The sequence below is a fragment of the Hipposideros armiger genome, unplaced genomic scaffold (genome assembly GCF_001890085.2).
Source record: "Hipposideros armiger isolate ML-2016 unplaced genomic scaffold, ASM189008v1 scaffold_45, whole genome shotgun sequence".
Taxonomy (NCBI): Eukaryota; Metazoa; Chordata; class Mammalia; order Chiroptera; family Hipposideridae; genus Hipposideros; species Hipposideros armiger.
The window spans coordinates 2,577,597-2,597,002 of NW_017731395.1; the positions used below are offsets into that span (position 1 = coordinate 2,577,597).

At 40.1% G+C, this 19,406-nt stretch overlaps 2 protein-coding genes across 2 annotated transcripts in view; one reads left to right on the forward strand and one right to left on the reverse strand.

Annotated features, from left to right (window-relative positions):
• IARS2 (isoleucyl-tRNA synthetase 2, mitochondrial) overlaps nt 1–12,723 on the forward strand; it is a 30,838-nt gene extending 18,115 nt beyond the window's left edge. The window contains exons 13-23 of the mRNA XM_019639611.1: nt 1,600–1,702; nt 2,296–2,389; nt 4,252–4,360; nt 5,426–5,528; nt 6,244–6,369; nt 7,001–7,132; nt 7,936–8,042; nt 8,676–8,821; nt 9,568–9,758; nt 11,364–11,508; nt 12,207–12,723. Coding sequence (XP_019495156.1) covers nt 1,600–1,702; nt 2,296–2,389; nt 4,252–4,360; nt 5,426–5,528; nt 6,244–6,369; nt 7,001–7,132; nt 7,936–8,042; nt 8,676–8,821; nt 9,568–9,758; nt 11,364–11,508; nt 12,207–12,349 — 1,399 coding nt within the window. The 3' untranslated portion in view covers nt 12,350–12,723. The remainder of the gene's footprint in view (nt 1–1,599; nt 1,703–2,295; nt 2,390–4,251; nt 4,361–5,425; nt 5,529–6,243; nt 6,370–7,000; nt 7,133–7,935; nt 8,043–8,675; nt 8,822–9,567; nt 9,759–11,363; nt 11,509–12,206) is intronic.
• A 2,724-nt stretch (nt 12,724–15,447) lies between these two features.
• RAB3GAP2 (RAB3 GTPase activating non-catalytic protein subunit 2) overlaps nt 15,448–19,406 on the reverse strand; it is an 86,159-nt gene continuing 82,200 nt past the window's right edge. The window contains exons 26-31 of the mRNA XM_019639591.1: nt 19,234–19,308; nt 18,756–18,974; nt 17,768–17,857; nt 17,296–17,517; nt 15,967–16,125; nt 15,448–15,750 (exon numbers count right to left, since the gene is read on the reverse strand). Of these exons, the coding sequence (XP_019495136.1) occupies nt 15,595–15,750; nt 15,967–16,125; nt 17,296–17,517; nt 17,768–17,857; nt 18,756–18,974; nt 19,234–19,308 (921 nt within the window). The 3' untranslated portion in view covers nt 15,448–15,594. The remainder of the gene's footprint in view (nt 15,751–15,966; nt 16,126–17,295; nt 17,518–17,767; nt 17,858–18,755; nt 18,975–19,233; nt 19,309–19,406) is intronic.

Here is a 19,406-nt window from a genome sequence, read left to right on the forward strand (position 1 = left end):
ATAATTCTTACTAATGGGTACCAATCATTGTTCTAGGCATTGTATACCGTGATTCCCCGAAAATAAGACCTAGCTGGAGAATAAGACATAGCATGATTCCTCCAGGATATGGAGGGCACGCACCCCTCACATGAGGATTTGTGACCTGTTTCAGAGAGAAGGGTGCCTTTTCCGCAAACTCCTTCAGCTTAAAATATTCAGTATGCTAAGGTGCCATATTTAGGCACCTAAAATCATGCGAGGGCTTATTTTCCAGCTAGGGCTTCCTTTCAGGGAATCAGGGTATATAAGCTTGATTAATATCTGTAATAGCTCGCTTAATGATACTGTTATTATTTGCATTTTACTAACGCGGGTACAGAAATGTTAAGTGCTTTGCCCAGGGTCACATAGCTAGAAAGTGACAGAGCCAGGAATTAAACCAAAGCTGTCTGGCTCTAGGGACCGTGCACGTGACCATTTTGACCTTTCTATAAACTGCGACTCAGTGGATAGCAAACTAGAGGAAGTTGTCATGTTAATGAAGGTGTGATAATAAATTAAAAGTGCATATGTTGTTCCTGTGAGAAAATTTGGTATACATTTCCCGGAGTTTCATTTTCAAATAATTCATAACTCTGTACCTTCCCCACGATATGATCAATGTCAGTATTCATTTTGATACGCATTTACCGGCTTTCTGTTGTGTTAGGCACTGTGCTAAGTGTGACACGATCCATCTCATTTAGTGTGCAGTCATTCTAAGGGACACATCTAGGATCACTAAAACGTAAGCTCCATTAGGGCAGGAGTCTTACCTGCCTTGTGAACTGCTTTGTCTCCAGTGCCTAGAACGGTATCCAAGGCACTGGAGGTGCTTGGTCAGTATTTTTGAACAAATGAACTGTACAGCAACCGAGACTTAGGGAAGATGTAAAACTTTTGCACGGCCATGTATGTAAGCCTGGATATCTGTTGTCAAAAGGCTGTGTCCCACTGTGGCATTGCTTTTGGGCAGATGGATCTGGACCTAATCCTGTAAGCGGTGACTGGGGCACTGGAAGGTTTTGAGAGAGGATTGGTGTGATCAAAGCAGTTTTGGGAGTGAACTTCTCTCAGAGTTGTGTCTTGAAATGAAAGAGATGAGCTTTGGGGAAAAGTCAACCCATTGCATCAGTCTAGTATTGAAGCAGTGAGGTCGGACTTCTAGTGTCTGAGAACAAGAGCAAGTCTCAAATTGTGTTGGTTTAATTTGGGCAGAAATTGGAGGTGGGAGGTAATTAGGTTTTGAATATAGGTACCAGAAAAGAAAATAGATTCCTAAAAACAGGGAAATCAGTAACTGAAATAGGGATATCAGGAGAAGTCATTTTTTCTTCTTTTAAGGGATACATCTGATTTCATTTTTTAAGATATACTGATATTATTTGTATTGAATTGAGGATGATAGCAGCAGCCAAGCAAGTCATTGAAAATAATACCACTAAAGTTTGGGGGGAAAGACAGGAAAAAAATTTGCTGCAGAAAGGAAAAAATATTAGTATTTCTTAATTTTTAAAATGTGTAGTATTAATCACAATAACTTCATTGAACCATTCTGCTTGTCCCCCCGTAAAATAGCCAAACCATCGAGCACATTATTAAACTAGTGGAACAACATGGCAGTGATATCTGGTGGACTCTTCCTCCTGAGCAGCTTCTGCCAAAGGAAGTCTTATCTCAGGTAAGTTTCTACTTGTATTTCACAGCCTTTGTGTGCATTGTATGACCTAATAACAACAGAGGGGACTCTTGGGAGTTAAAAAAGTAGTTGCATTGTCATGTAACGTTAATGAGTTTATTCACCATAAATGAGAGCCAGTGCAGTTGGAAAGCAGACATTTTTGTTTAGCTAGAGAAGCCTGGTAGGGAATGTAGCAAATGGAGCGTGAGGGACAAAATTTTAACTGACTTGGTTGACTAAAGTAGAAATACTCGTGACTGTGAGAGAACAGTGCCTAACATCGGTACATCAGGACTTGGTGGGATCTGAACTCGAGTCACCTGATTGCATCATACACCAAAAAATCCACATTGGAAGATAATTTTAAGAAAACAGTTGATGTTTACATTAATAAATGTGTAATGAAGTGGCCACAGTCACTTTTACATACAAATGAATCAGTAGTACTTCATTGTGAAATATTTTTAAATGTTTTACATTTTACCTTAAAATGTGAATTTAATGGTTGTAAGTATTTCATTTCCTCAAGACTCCTTTGGGTATTTATTGTAATCATCTCACATAATTAAAGTGCCTTTACATGGTCTTACTAGGTCGGTGGTCCTGACGCCTTGGAGTATGTGCCAGGTCAGGATATTCTGGACATCTGGTTTGATAGTGGAACTTCATGGTCTTATGTTCTTCCAGGTAATTCTAAATAATAGTTTATTTACCAATTAAGCAGTCTTGTAAATACATGAATGTTATACTCAACCTATACTCAAAAAAATTTTTTTCTTTTTTTTTTCTTTATTTGGAAGATCTCCTGCCCTAATGTAACTTTAGGTCTGGAAGGACCTTTGGAGATCATCTAATCCAATGATTTCTAAACTTTTGTTTTTCCAAATGAAATTTTATATAGAACCACAATACATAAGATAGATAAAAATGGGGAATGTTCTCCCTCCTCTTAACCTCCTTGGCCCACCCGGCAACCTCAAGGCACCCAGTTCTGTAAAATCAAGTTTGGAAATCACTGAAATCCTTTGACCCCCTCCTCCCCCNCCCCCCCCCGCCCAGCATTTTTCAGAAGAGGAAATGAGATTGAATTAGCGGCAAATTAGATGATGGTCATGTAATTTCGTGTCAGATACCCTGATTGACAGAGCTCCTTCTATCTAGCATTGCCTTTTCACAGCCTCCCTTCCCCCATACAGACAACTGACTAATTTTATACTTTCTCATAGGGTGAGTTTTGACTCATTGGCTAAGGGAAAGGAGAGATTGGGCAGGAGAAGGCACACATTAGCGGATGTGTGTAGATGATTGAGAAGAAATGTCACTGAGGATACTAAGTGAAACGTCAGAGGCAAAATGAAGAGTGTGGCTTGTCCTCACCGAGGGCAGAGACAGGGAGGAGGTGGCAGGGAAGCAGTGACAGATCAGACAGTTCCTTGCACTGCTACTGAGGGCAGCTTTTGGCCCAAGAGATCCCGCTTGCTCTGTGGAGCAAGAGAATGTGGGAAAAATACCTTGTCTGTGCAGCTGGCCGGGGTTAAAGGGATTGAAGAGGACTGTCCTCGAGTTTTACTGGAGGTATACTTCTGGTTCTAGGCCTCATTATTAAGAGGACAGCAATATGGTTCCTAGTAGGTGAATATTCCTTCATTTGGGCTTTTTCAGCTTAGGAAATTTGAAAACTAAAATGCATGTAAATTCATGGTTAGTCTACATTACAGCTAAAATGTACATAATTCATAATGCCCATGTATAAGTTACAGATGAATAAAATTTTTACAATTTTTTATGTAGTAATTTTCCGAAATATTTCATAAGCTCCTCCCACCGTGTTTAAGAGAAAATGTTGCGAGTTTAAGTACTTCGTTTTCCTAACTTATATTGAAAATGTACCTAAGATAGGTAGTTCATGCAGTGTTATAAACAGGAAGAAGTTGCCTACGACCATTTCGGGGCAGCATTCTGAATTTCAAGAGGGTGCCGTATGTGAACTAGTGCTTCTGCAGTCTGTTTCAGAGTTCATTAAGTGCTTAGGCCTTGGTGAGAATTGCTGCTAGTAGCATTGTTGCTTTTTAATTTCTGAAATGGTTTTACATGTAAGTGCAGCAGTGCAAGTCATACTTGGAGCCGTCGACTGAATTAAACTGCATGGAAAGTGGCCGCAAGACCCACCTGTGCCGCTGTCCATGGTGCTGATAGAGTGTAGTCACTCTCTTTCTAGTTTGTGATGTTCTTATCCAAATATTTGACTGTGATAGAAATAATTTATTAAATGAAATTAGTGGTAAAAATGCACCTGAGTGGTAAATCATTTTTTTCGTCCCTGTCGTATTTAGGTAATTAACTCAGAGAAAGAAAATTTGTTATTAAACATGCATGTTGCACGCATAGGGGGCTGCCAGAACATAAACAAACTACCGTTATTGGTAATACATAAGCCCAATTTTAGACTGTAGTTTCGACTTTTTCATTCAGATCTCATACTCCTCCTCAAACAATTGTTTTCCTATTTTAATTACATTTCTGTAATTCTTAATACTTAACTTTTTGAGGTACTGACCAAAGAGCAGACTTGTACTTGGAAGGAAAAGACCAGCTTGGCGGCTGGTTTCAGTCATCCTTGTTAACAAGTGTGGCAGCAAGGAAAAAAGCACCTTTTAAGTAAGTATTACACCTGAGCTAAACACGTCAGCACACTTGGGAGTACTTCCGCTGGGTACCAGCCAATGTGTGAAGCCTGTGCTGAATGGTATCTACAGAGAGTGCCAAAAAAAAAGGTATACACATTTTAAGAAAGGAAAAAGCTATATTAAAATTATAATACCCAATACATACCGATAACAAGATGCATACAAGTCACGTGTATACATTTTTTTGGCACCCCCGTATGTGGTAAAACACCTTCAATTAGCTTAGTCTCCAGTCTCATGGGAGAAATAACAGTTTGAAGTAAAAAAAGAGAAAAAGGCGAAAATACAGACCAGTTTTGTCACTGATACAGATCACAACACCCTGAAGGAGTAAAATCAGCAGTGACTGGAGTGGTGGGGACCTACGGAGAGCCAGGTGGTGAAATACGGTTAAGACTCGACACAGGGACCTGGGGTTGGTTGAAGGCAGCCTGAGCTCAGTTGTCCTTCAGATTGTAATATCCTCAGCGGTTAATGAAGGAAAATTCCTTTAGTGAATTTTATAGATTAGAGATTCTTGTTTAGTTAACAGAAATTGCTTTTCCTTGTATTTTTTAGAGGTTCTAGTCAGAAAGATTCTTAAAGAGCTTAAGATTTTTGCTATCTTACAATGAAAACCCATTTCAGAGCAATTTAAATGCTTGTCTCTTGTCTAACATGCTTTTATAAGCCAATAGAACAGCAGATACATTTCTCTGGAATTGCCTTTTTGAAGATAATTTTGAGGTGATAATCTGCTCTTTTCAAGACATACTTTCTCCTGGTTAATGTTAATGATCAAAATCAGTACCTGATGCTCAGGAAAGACTTGCTTAGTGAAGGTCAGCATCAAAAATTTTTCTGTGTTGTAAGTACATAGCTTACTATTGAACAATCATGAGAAATAAGCTCCCAAGAATTAGACTTTCAAGAAAAGCTTTCATACATTATCTGTCAAATATCCTGTTTGTGTCAAAATAAGATACTTAAGCTGTAAGTTATCTTCAAAAAGATTATAATTGTGTTTATTATTATAATAGTTGATTTACCTTCTTAGGACAGTGGTTGTTCATGGGTTTACCCTTGGAGAAAAGGGAGAAAAGATGTCCAAGTCTCTTGGGAACGTCATTGATCCTGACGTTGTCATCAACGGAGGAGAAGTAGGTGGTTCTCCAAAAAAATTTTTATTTTTGTTTTAAGGCCCTTAGGTTGGCAGCTAAACACCCTTAAGGTAGTTACTTTAATGTAAAAAATCTTTTACATGAACAGCAGATGCCTTACCGTGTTTTAAAACTAGACTCTTAAATAATACATGATGTTAATGAAAAAAGGGAAGGGTTGGGATTGTGGCCTTTTTGACTCATTTCCAGTCTGAATCTTCAGTTGGGCCCTGAACCATTTAATGAACATCAAATCTGGGGTTACCGATAATTTGGTTTATTTTGCAGTTTTTAGAAATCACATGTCTGTTACTTTACTCCTTTGGCTTTTTACTGCCCAGCAACCATTGCTTTATTTACAGAGTTGCTAGGGAATATTGCAAGGGAAAAGCAGCCCTTCCCATTCCCCGCCCCCATCATGGAGACATCAGGGCGCTGCTCTGTGTCCGACCACCGGCTCGGATAGGTAGATGGAGACTGGGGTTAGCATCTGCGCAGTGAACAGACTAGAGAACCCACTCTCCTTTTCCTCCCAGTGTTGTGTTTTAGCTGCAGCCTGGTTTCTGAGATCATAGCCCTTATTTCATTATAGTGCAGGTATATTTATGCTCGAATTGGGCTCACATGTTTCTGAGTAGGAATACTTGAAAGATGGGTTCACCTGGTTGGAACTGAAAGCCATTTACGTTTATGTTTTTTTTCCCTCAATGGAAAGGATCAAAGCACAGAGCCTCCTTATGGTGCGGATGTCCTTCGCTGGTGGGTGGCTGAGTCCAATGTTTTCACTGAAGTGACCATTAGTCCGTCTGTCCTCCATGCTGCCAGAGATGACATCAGCAAGGTCAGAGTCATCATTCTTCCTGTTTCTCAATGAGAAGTTGATTGAGTCATTGTTTTAAAAAAAGCATTCTGTTGGCACTCCAAAACTGAATGAAAATGAGTTCTACACATGTTGTGAGCATTTAAAAATAACCTATATTATTTGTTTAAAAAATTAGTTCAATACTAATAATTTTATATACTGTCTTTTTATATTAAAATATATAGCAAATGTGAATACTAATTTTACATACTTTTTATGGGCTCAATGACCTTTCACATTTATTCTATTTATCTTTAGTTTCACCTGTGAGGCAGGTAAAAATAACACTTTTACCTACACAGGTGAACAGATGAGGCCACTGAAACGTGACTCGCCCTAAGGTTATAAAGAAATAGAATGGAAATTCAGTCTTTATGGTAATAAAGTCCGGTGATTGTTTCTATAACTGGGCTATTAGAATGAGAGGGTTTTGTGTTTTTTTTGCAATTATAGTTTTATTTAGGAATGTTTAAAAAGTTTTCCAAAAGAAAAAAAGTATTCCATTAAGAAAGTAACACGAGTTGGATAAAACTTAGAGAAATAATTATTTAGTAAGAACTGAAGGCATCATACATTTTTGTTTGACTGCATTTTTTCTTTTCCCCAGTAGCTTCGGAATACACTCCGCTTTCTTTTGGGAAATGTGGCTGGTTTCAACCCAGAGACAGATTCCATCCCTGTTAACGATATGTACGTCATAGACCAGTACATGCTACACCTACTCCAGGACTTGGCCAACAAGGTACATGTGAATTAATGAGCTTTGGGAAAATGGAAACATCAGCACTGTTGTATGTTGAAATTAGAGTTGCATGTGAATGGAACAAGCCTTGCTAGAAATGGTAACTATAGCACTGAGAAAAGTTCTACTTGATAAATTTCACACATTCCCAGGTTGACCTTAGGTATGAAGTCTTAGGATTTCTTTCCTAGTTTCTCAGAAAACTAGAGCAGTACCTCGTGGGAACAGTAGGCCCAGACTTCTTCTCAAGCCACATTTTTCCTCAAGATCAGCTCTGTTTCTCCAACAGGAAAGAATAAAGTAGAATTGTACTTTGCCTGCAGATGTACCCCTCAAAGCATAGAAATAACCGAGCCTTCCTGTGTCTCCTAAGATATTTTCTCATTTACATATGAACACAAATTTGTGTTTTCTCAAAAACACTGGAAATGTGGTTGCTTCCATGTACCGTCAGAGGCATGCGTGCAGATTTTTGCCCAAGTTTACTTTTCAGGCATAAAATGAAGGAACGTTGGTGACCTCTTTACTGGTTTGAAGTGATGTGCTTTCATCATTGAAAACCTGACCCTTTCCTTTGATGAATGTTCCTTTGTAGTTTCCAGAGTTGAATGTTCAGTATTTTCGAGGGTAGTCGAATTTGTGATCCAGGATGTTTGGGGACCCCCGAGAGCTCTTGCGTATCACACGTTTTGTATTTGTCTGCCTTTGCAACACACTTGCAAAGGAAACATATTTTGCTTATGATGTCGTACATTTCTATTTGCTTATCCCAGCTTCCAAATGTATTTGGCTTTGTTTCCTAGATTACCGATTCATATAAACAGTACGATTTTGGAAAAGTTGTTCGGCTATTACGAGCCTTTTACACCAGAGAACTTTCAAACTTTTATTTCAGCATAATCAAAGATAGGTATGTACGACTGAATACTAACATGCTTAACAAATATTTCTTGCGTGTCTCCTCTGCTTGGCAAATGATGAGCAAGCCGGGCAGCGTGGTGCAGTTAAGAAGATTCTAGAGCCAAGCCTGATTATGAATTTTTTTTTTCTGCCACTTACTGTGTATCTGTAAAATGGTGATGTTTTACAGATGTGGTTACAAGAAGGAAGAGAGATAAGTAATGTGCTTAATGCTGTTTTATAAAGTAAGTGCTCGAGAAGGAATAGCTGTTAATGTGAGGTAATGCACGTAGTACTTCTTTTCAGGAGTTTATAAATCTTATGAGGGAGAGAGACAGCCTGTAGGGGTGTGGGGAGTCCCATTTTAAATACCACCAACTAACTTATCAGTTGTCCTTGAACGCACTCGTCTAGGCTGTTTTCTGAAGAATGGAATTGGAAATTACATAGCAGTTTTTTGAGGGCATACCTGGAAGAAGTACAATAGAGGATGTTATAAAAAACTGATAGAATATCTTCTTCTTTAGATGATGAGACTCATAGAATTAGCCACTGTAAGAATAAGCTCAGCACGAGACAAGCGCCTGTCTTGGCAGTCAGAACACACGAAGTGCTGTCAACTGCTGAATTTGTTCTCGTTCAGGCTTTATTGTGAAAATGCAAGTGATCCCAAACGACGCTCCTGTCAGACGGCGCTGGCTGAAATCTTGGATGTAATCGCTCGTTCGTTCGCTCCCATCCTTCCTCACTTGGCTGAGGAGGTGTTCCAGCACATGCCTTATAGTAAAGGTAAGGAACACTGGATTTGTGCTCTAAATGAGAAAGGCCCTTGTTGAGGGGGCAACTTCTGGTTGTGTCTGTTTACTCATCTACAATGATGATGATGTGTCTTGGTTACTTCGTAGTTTCTGCACCTGTTTATAGAGGAGTAGGATGAACTTCAGAACGGCTTTCAAGCCACCTTGAAATGCTTTCTGAAATTAGCAGCTTGACTATATTGAGCAATCACATTTTCTTAAATACCTTGTATGTCAGAAATATATTAAGTTTTATTAAAACAAAGTAGTACCTTTTAGTATTTTTATAATAGTTTCCTCTTCCTCCCAATTGTATTAAGCTTATAGAAAATCAGAAACTATAGAAGTTTAGAAAAAGGAAAAGTTGCTTACCTCACTCCCCAAAGACAACTGTTCATTTTGGGACATTTCTGTTTTATTTTCTTCTCGTCATCTTTTTTTTTTTTTGAGCTCTTACTGTATATTTTATCCTTTTTTTAAATGTAACATAATTATTTCCACATGTTCATGTAAATGTCTGATAAGCATTAAGATGGCTTCATAATATCTCATCCCATGATTACCTTAACTATTGGGTTGTCGGAAAAGTCATGATGTATTTTTTCTGTTTTTTGTTGCAAAAATGCGTCATGACTTTTCCGACAACCCAATAGTAACTTATTTCCCATGAATACTATTTAATGGTTAGAGCTTTATCTACTGTTTAGAACAGCTGTAAATTAGTGTTTGTTTTTTAAGAGCCCAAGAGTGTTTTCCGTACTGGGTGGATTAACACAAGTTCAATCTGGAAGAAGCCTGGGCTGGAGGAAGCCGTGGAGAGCGCGTGCGCCATGAGAGATGCGTTCCTGGGGAGCATCCCTGGCAAAAATGCCGCCGAGTACCAGGTTACCATCGTCATAGAGCCTGGGCTGCTCTTTGAGATAATAGAGGTAAGCATTCGTCGGTACCCTTTGAAATGTTGTATCATGTATCATACAGTTTCACCTGAAATCTCTCTGTATAAGATTTTTTTTCATTAAAAAATTAGGAGTTAGGATTTATGTTTTCTAATCCTGATACATCAAGGATTCTTTGCTTCCTTTCCCTTGTAAGACATTTACTTTGTTGCTCCGTTATAAGCCGGGACAGGGAAGCGATAATAGTTTTATTTGAAATGCATGGCAGTTTAAAATACACAGAAATTGGAGGCCTTGTAATAAGGGTCTGGCTGGCTGAGAATTTTGTCCACCTGGACTAGATTCAACACAAATCAAAGAAAGAGTTCAGTTTTTCTTCTCATGAGATCTAAAAAACACTCATTTGCTCCGGCAGATATGCACATGGTCTCAAAGCATTCATCCTGTTTTTATTTCCGAAAGGGCCATCAGAATTTTCTTCTTGTGATTCTTACGAGTTGATTGGCCCAGTTGGCTTAGAGCTTAATGTATTGACTCAAGATTTTTCTCCAGTTTGAATGCTTAGGAGAACGGGCAATGCATACATTTGACAGTTTGACCGGTATCATAGTTTTCTAAAAAATGACCATCTCCTTTCATTGGTAAGCTCAACTAAAGTTTTTAATATTGTAATCGATCAAGATTTGAGGCTTGAAATAGCAAGTACATATGAGATTGTTATTCCAATAACAGAATTTCGATGACATATTCACATTTTAAAATTCCTGGCTGGGAAGTTCTGACTCCCATTTTATGAGGAAACAGGAGCATTGGAGCTGCGACCTGGCTGAGGCCCCACGGCCAGCGCCATCATGTCATGCTTCCTGTGACTTCGTGAGCTCTGAGGAATAAGCTGAAAAGAATACAGCTTGTTTAGGTCATTGATATTGGGAAAAAACTTTGTATATGACTATATTTTCCTTAGGAATTACACTAAGTAGCTGTCATATGGAGTCCTGGTTCTGTCAACTACTAACTGCATTTGTTAAAACCAAATTAATCTCTTTGAATCTCCTGTTTTTAAAAAGGAATGTCTGTATTACTTAGTTCACAAACTCATTTTGAAAATTACAGTGAAAAATGTCCAAGTGCTTATCAAACAGCAGCGTGTCAGTGTCCTTCTCGAGGTCTGGGCGTTATTCAGTCATTGGTCTCCGTTGCTAAAAGCAGGTCCTTGTGTAGCGGGATCTGAACCCCTCCAAGGTAGGAAGCATGATACTGGGAAAAAGCATCGGCTCGGACAGGCCCTGGGCTGGAACTGCAGCTCCACACTTATCGATTAGAAAGTTGGACAAGGTCCCCTCTCGGAGCCTGTTTCTTCACTTGTAAATTGGGACAGTTACCACCGTGTAGGTGTTTTGTGATGATGAGAAATAATGGGCATTTAGCATCTAGCAAAGAGAAGTGCCAGCATAGAGTGTATTCTCCATAAAGTTTTTAGTCAAGACCTTTCATACTAGTAAGAACTGATTGATTTTAATATTAGCATCAGGAGGTAATGATACTAAGGGGTTTCTAACTAAACAAGAATTACCAGTGTCAGTGACCTCGGTTTATGGTAAAAATTTAACTTAGGAACGTTCACATGCTTCCTTGCAGATGCTACAAGCAGAGGAGACTTCCAGCACCTCTCAGTTGAATGAATTAATGATGGCTTCCCAGACCACTTTACTCCCTCAGGAACCACTGGAGATAGCTGCAGGTGTAACTGAGCTCAAAGGGACATTCCTCATCAACTTAGAAGGTAAGGAGGAGGCGGGAGTAACAAGTGGTAGCTGGAGAAGTGAATGGGTCATCTCCAACTTGAGAACAGGTGTTCTCAAGGCCGACACACACTTGGAATACACCTTTCCATGGAAACAAAGTAAACAATGGCCAAGTTTAAAAAGTGTCCTTCCTGCTGATCTTGGGAACCCAGGGCTGGGGACAGAAGAGGCAGTTTTCCTTCCCGCCCTGTGAATAAGTAGTAGTTAAGATTCTGGCTTACCTTGCTTTTCAAATGTCGATGTACATTCTTTGTGCAACAGCTAGACAATAATTTACTTTGTTTACTATGCGTTACCAGTCTGAGCTCTGAGAGTATGAACATGGCAGAATGTTTTGTGTCCTTTTGTCTTACGTGAGGACACTTTTTAAAATTCTTAAGTATGTGTCTGGAAAGGCAGTGTCATCTACCAGAACTCTACCAGATGAAGGGCTAGATGGCCTGCTCTGCCTGAGTTAGGGACAGAACGGAGTGACTCGGGGAAATCAGCCACCTCTCAGAGCCTCGGGTTCCTCAGCTTTCCTCCCTTGTCAAGTCGTGTGATTCTGTTGTCTTGGCTGTTTACGCCACGCGACGAGCTTTCCTAAGGCAGGAAGAAGAAAGCTTGAAAAAGGAGCACCTGCAACATCGATGGAGAAATAGCGATCAGATACTCCTCACGTGTTTTTCTTGCACAGGTGGTGATATTCGTGAAGAGTCTTCTTATAAAGTACTTGTCGCGCCGACTACCAAAGAAAAATGCCCTCGCTGTTGGAAGTACACAGCTGAGTCTTCAGACACACTCTGTCCCCGATGCGCGGAAGTTGTTGGTGGAAAGTAGGGCCTCTCTGCTGTTGAGAGCTGTCCGAGCAAGACCCTCAACAGTACTGACGAGTTTACATGGATCATTTACAACGTTGGAAAGAAAGCCAAGGCTTAAGTAGTGAGTGGAAGAGTAAATGGTGGAGGATGACAGTCAAAGTAAGAATTCTACGATTTTCCTGTAACTAGATAGAAAATAACGTGTATATGGACATGCAGACACACACATATGCAGAGGGATCGATCTATCCATGATGGACTCATTCAGAACAGACACTGAATATGCTTGCCTTCCAATGTGGCTTAACGGAAAATGTTTTATATTTTATAAGTCTTTTTGACTTAGTATTTAAGTTCTATAACGTCTAAAAATAAAGGCATTCTAGAAAATTATTAAGTGATGGTGGTGCAGAAGTTGAGCTATCAAGTAAAAAAAAAAGAAACGGTTTTGACTGGGAATGGCAGACGTTGTGTTTTCTTTGAGAGATGAAAGGAAAAATTTCATCACCTTACTAGCGAACACCACCTTTTTGGAATAGCTGGCTTTGTCTGGTTGCATTAAAAGAAAAATATCACCAAATTTGTTCTTCTCATATAATAGGAAAAAAATCTTAATAGTATGTACTTGATTTAGGAATGTTAAGGAAACAACATGAAAGCTGAAAATTTATTTCACTATTATACATAAGTTCACAACAATGAAAGACACAGAAACCAGCAGTATATACAGAATTCCACTACTTACAGTACATTACACTAGATAATAGAGCATTTTACAAACAACTCAGTGTTGGATTAAAATCGCTCTAGGGATGATTGATTCTATTCAGCAGAAAACTGTCAGGGTGAGAGGGCTTCCCCTGTTGCCATCGAGTACTTCAAAAATATTTGTCTCATAAAAAATTAAAAGAATTGCAGCAACTTCTAAGTGAACATTATATTCCCTGTACACTTAGTATTATTAAATCTGGGTTTTCTGTGGTTTTAAATTGCAGTTAATAGTGTTGTTTTTTTTTAAGAAACCAATTTAAATACAAGTGTTTACGTTGACCTTAGATGAATTTTTGCTGGTGGAGGTCTTGCCTTCAATCTGTAAAAACCTTAACACCTGAAGTGCAATAAAGTGAAGCACAGTAAAGCGAGGTCTGCCTGCCTGCACACAGCTATGTATGTTCTTCTATCAGATTTATTTTATTTTTATTTTTTAGCTGAGCCATCCTGCCACCTGTTGGCAGCTCAGTGGCAGCTCAGCTCGGGCCGGGACTCGAACTGCTGTTGCTCAGAGCGAGTTCTTAACCAACTGAGCCACTTGGCTGGCCCCTATCAGATTTATTTTAAAAGCCCTTGATGAAATAGCAAAATACGTAACTGCTTTTCTTAACCATACAACTCAGCATTCGACTTTAAAATTCTGAGTGGTAAATTTTAGGATTGCAAAGCTAACTAGAGACTCAATGATCTGTTAGGGTTCTATGTGCCATTATTTCAGCTTATTAATATTCTCAACAATGCCCATATTTCATTATGTCCTACCAGAATAAGTGTAACCAGTTTTATTGCCTCAAATGCTTAGTATGAACCCCTCCCTCCAAAGTGATAATGGAATCAAAGTGAAGATTTAGTCTTTAAAAATGCTTATAATTCCAAGTTTCTTTGACCAGCCTCCAAAATGTATAACTACTTTCTGAATATTTAGAAAAATCACAGGAAGAACTAATCTTTCAGAATACATATAACCAGTGCCTATAAATAAAGCAAGAGCTATTTCTGAGAACTCATGGATGTGTCTGGATGGGGTAGCAGAGATCCAAGCAGAAGCCGAGAGGCTGGACTAGCTGAGGTCCTCGTCACACTGCACACAGCGTGTGCCTCGATCAGACTTACAGGCCCCTCACCCCAAACTCTCAAGAAAGCCAAAAAACTTATTTTTCAAGATTTTAAATTAAAACAGTAAATTCTTATTTGGATGTGATCTTTTAGTTAAAAAGAATCCACATTGGGATAGCCTCAAACATCAGACATTTCTTCCCTTATGTCCCTGAAGGACATACTCAACTTTGTACAGTTGCTAGAGCTGGCTTCTTACACGGAAGGAAACGAACTCCTGTATCACAATAAGTTACTATGAATAGTAACTGTGATCCATGACCGGTATCAATAATTGCACTGTATGGCTACATTCCAAAGATATATACCACGAGAAATACTTGGTATTTGTAGAACTCAAAGCACTTGTTAGAGTTTTCGTTAATTTGGTTTCGATCAAATGGTTATTCAGCACTTGGACAGCTCTAGGCACCACCGGGTACCCAGCTGTGAGGTAGGTTTGCTAAAGCTGTCATATCAACTGAGCATTTTCTGTCCTGTGCCCAAGAAGAGATAACATTCCTGGGTCCCAGAAGCAGACATTTCTAAACACTTGTAGGAAAAATAAAGTTGGACTTCATCTTTTAGCATCTTTGCCCTTCTTTAAACATAAGTTTTACAAGATAATACATTTTTACAATTACCTGATGTGGATACGACTTTGAATCTTGGCAAAAGGTAGATCTTACCTTGTACTGTAATTAATTTTTGCTGCGTTGCTCGCATCTCAGAGTCTCAATTTTGGCAACTACAGCAGGTACCTTGGTACTTGACACGGGTTCTCTCTAATGTCCCTTCTGATGACTATGGTGATCTCGAACCCTTATTCCTCTGCAAGGTCACATCCTCTGATGGCAGCAGCACAGCCTCTGGTAAAGGAACCCGTCCGCGTCCCAAGCTCCAGGTGACAGTCCAGTGTGGATGAGGCATGAGAAGAAAGCATTGCCTAACACTTATTAAAGCAGAGTGGGCTGCTTCTCTATTTCACTGACGGGGACTATACACGGACACGTTGAAATTTACTTAGAACAATCACATTTTGAGTATGAAATATAGAATCTTATAATAAGAACATAATCTGTAAGTTATAACCAATTTTAAATAGCAAAATTGAACAATAAAGCTACGTAAGTGCTTGAATTAGAAATGAACAGTAAAACATCTGTATTCGTAATTAATAGTGAAATTGATATTTGTTTATATTTTACCTTCAGTATTAACCAAAGGAGTGGAATTTAGCCAGCACTGTACTTTTTAAAAGGAATATATACGTTTATTTATAAAAGAAAAAAAAACAAACATACTCCCTCCGTAAAATTCCAGCTTACTATGTAAAATAGCCATGCACTAATTCATGTGATAGTCACACAATTTTAGGCTGTTTGCAGTGGACGCGGGTCATAAAGAAGGAAGAGAGATGGCTTCCACAGCTTCAATGAGGTGCAAGGCTAAACTGTACTGCCCGTGGTTTTCTGGTAGAAGCTCAATTACTTTATTTACGAGTTTAGCTGTTGTTGCAATTGGCACTTCTGTGTTTTGAAGATCCTGGGGGTCCTGCAAATGGGACAGGAAAATAACCCATCAGTTACACACAACTAAATAAGTGTTACTAACTTACGAGTCATCAGAATAGTTACCTCCCAACAAAAATGCTTTTCTTCAGAACTAAGTAAATTAAACTTGTAATTAAAATTTTCTCTTTAGCTGTTATTAAATAGGCATTTCCGATCACACCCAATCACCTGATTGATCGCCCTCTACTGGACTCACCATCGCTTTCAGCCAAGTGCAGAGTGTGGGTGGGAGCCTGGCAAGCAGTTCCATTCCTTCTTTTGTCTGTGTGTGGAAGAGTGCGTGAGCCAGCCTCTGCCCTGTCAGCACCAGCAGCTGGCTGGCGAGGACCTCTTTGTCGTGAACCTGGAGCGTGGCCTGCGGAGGGGAACATGGACACTTGTACAGTGGGCGCTAAGAGCCTGCCCTGCCCCAGGAAAGGCGTTCCCAGTGGCGAGTCCGTCTAGTTCATTTTGATCTGTGTGGCGCCCCTTCCACATGGTTTTTTTTCAATACTTTATTTTCTCATATGATTTTCTTATTTTCTCCAGCTTACTGTATCGTAAGAATACAGTATAAAATACATATTAAATGTGTTAACTGACTGTTTATGTTAGTGGTAAGACTGCCAGTCAGTAGGAGGCTATTACTATTTAAGTTTTGGGGGGAGTCAAGTTATATGTGGATTTTGAACTGCGTGGGGGTCAGCTCCTCCAGCCCCCATGTTGATCAAGGGTCAACTGTACAAAATATAGTCCAAATCAAACTTAGCATTTAAAATCCAAATTTCTGCCATCACCTGATTTTTTTTTTCCTCTTATCACCTAATTTTCCAAGTCAGTATGACTAAACAAGTCATTTTCAAGCTTCTGGCAGAGAAAGGAAATTATATTCAATCACTTTACAACTGCTAAAAACCCTCTGCTGGCTTCTGACGATGCTGTGAGTAACCATGGCGACGAGACCGACGCTGTGGCCCCTGCCCACCCCCTCACGTCACGCTTCGTCACTCCTGCTCACTGTGCATGGCCTTTTCCTGGACCTTACCAAGCCAGTCCCCGCCGCGGGGCCTTCGTACTTATTATTTCTGCCTGGAGCACTGTTCCCCCAGTTTTCCGAGTAGCTGGTTGCTGCTTATCCTCGGGGGCCTGGTTCAAATGTTACCTCTGGCCACCCCATTGTAGTAGCTCCTGTTCATTCACATGATCCCATTTATTTTCTTCATAACATTTATGACTCAATACAAAATTCAGCATGCTTGTCTGCTCCTACTAGTAGGCTGCCAATTCCCTGAGGGAGGGGCAAACCTTGTCTGTTTTTACTGTGACACCCGCTGCACAGAACAGGCCTGGCACATGGTAGGCGTTTACCAAGCATTAACCAGAAACGGAATTTGATTCGTTTTATATTTTAATATTCTGTTCTATTTTCGTGCCTAGCCGTTCTAACAGGAAAAGCAAAAGCTTTATTGGAGACTTTCCTGATTCTTTACTCCAACCATCAGTTTTAGAACTTGAGCCCCATTAACCTTGCTAAGGGGATTCTTACCTCTTCTCCTAAGTGGTCGACGCCATAGTTGTAGAGTTCTCCCACGTAATGCCTTCTGACAGTATCTTCACTAACTTGAAGGTGATGGGCCAAGTCCATGGCTAGAACTGGCCAATCTTGGTCCTTCCCAAAAGGAGTGGTCGGTGCCTTTTCTGAGGAATCTTTGTCCTTTGCGACTGGATGTTGGGCCTGGACGGCTGCACTGACAACTTTCAGTAAGAGCTTGAGAAGGGAGAAAGAAACACAGAAAGCAACACCTTAGTCATATGTTTCCTTAAAACATCTAAATCAAAGTAATTGTTGGCTTTTCTGTCGATTAGAGTGGCTTTCCCATTAAAATTGCTGAATTATCAAAAAAATAACAAAATTTAAAGGGAACCCAGCTCTCAAGAATACTTTTAAAGTGGTCATCCTTTAAAGGCTTTACTGTTTTTTCCGAGAAATAAAACACAAAATCCCAAAACTAAATTACCTGTTGTCGTAGAGAAATAAAGTTCGGATCCATTTCCCCACTAGGTAGTAACTGAATTGAAGTTAGGTCTTTGAAAAATGCATTTTTCCCCTAAAGAGAAAGAAGGGAACAAGAAAACTGATAAGCATGGATTACTATAAAGAGGGGAAAGATTTTTTTAAACGTCATTTAATTAACTCATGGTTGATTTCTTTTTTTCTCCTTGAATAGTAACATTTTAGAATTTTATTCTAGAATTTTATTCAATTCACTTTTATCACAACTCCCTAGTATGCAGTAGGCAGCCCTTCAGGTGGTCCCCAGTGATCCCCCGCCTTGGGTGTGGGCTAGTGACAAACTGCTAGCAAAGAGAATTAGGCAGAGATGACAGCATGTCACTTTCAAAATAAGGTTATAAACGGACTGTGGCTTCTGCCCGGGTGCTCGCACTCGCTCACTCGCTCTGGGGAAGCCAGTTGCCACGCAGTGAGCTGCCACATGGAACAGAAACCCTGTCCTGTGAGCTCAGAAGCGGGTCCCTAATCCCCACCCCAGCTGAGCCCTGAGATGAGACCACGGCCCTGGCCGACATCCTGGCTGCACTCGTCAAGAGATTCTGAGCCAGAAACACTCAGATAAGGGGGACCCAGATTCTTGACCCACAGAAATAATAATAAATGTCTCTTGTTTTCAGCCACGCAGTTTTGGGATAATTTGTTATGCAATAATAGATAACTCATACACAGCGTGTACTCTAAATCCTGTTAAAAGCACCTGTTTGAGAATAGGTGTGTGTTTGAAGACACAAAACACAGTATCTGGAAATAGGGTTTAAGATCCTTGGAAGGACATGTAATACAGAGCAGAGCGCGGCACGGGTTTCTGTGTTGGAATCCACAGGCGGAACGCCACAGTGAAAACCATATCTATCCAAACGCGCTGAGCACCCTCTACTGATCAACGTCCTGCTCAGTGCCAACATGGCTCTGAACTCCTTTGAGGCACTTACCTTACTATCAAAAAGGGACAGTGGCTTCACAGCCTTCAGAGAAAACCTCATGATCGCGTAGAGGATGGAGCACAGGATGGAGTGGTGCTCGACCAGCGGGTAGTGGATGTGTTTCTGCTCAAGGGCCAGTTCCACTATGGAGACTGGCCCCTCGACAGTCAGCCAAGCATCCTCGGTGTCCAGGACGGGCGCCTGCATCTCATCCCTGCTGACATCTGCCTGAGTGTTTGAAAACCGAGACATGAGAGCTTGCAAGTATCTTACCGAGCTGCAAGCAGCTAAGTGCAAACCCGTCTGCCTCCCAAATTATAATAAAAACAAGCCCCAAGAGCTGGTTCTAATAAGAAACATCACTACTTTTAGGCTGATGTCAAAACTTTCAGATGAATACAGGAAAATTTTTCTGTAGTCCTTTAAGTCCAACCATTTCCAAAATATTAAATATCTCAGTTCAGAATGAAAAATACACCTCTTTTACCTCCATTAAAGTCTGAAGGAGATCCAAGCAGGAGCCAAGGAAGGAGGTCATGGCTGTGTCGCTCATCCCCACATCCTGTTACAAAAAGGAACGTAATTAGCTCCTGCAGCCAAACTGCTCCAGTTACTATCAGAAAAAGAAATAGTACACAACACGCTGGTCAACTGACTTTC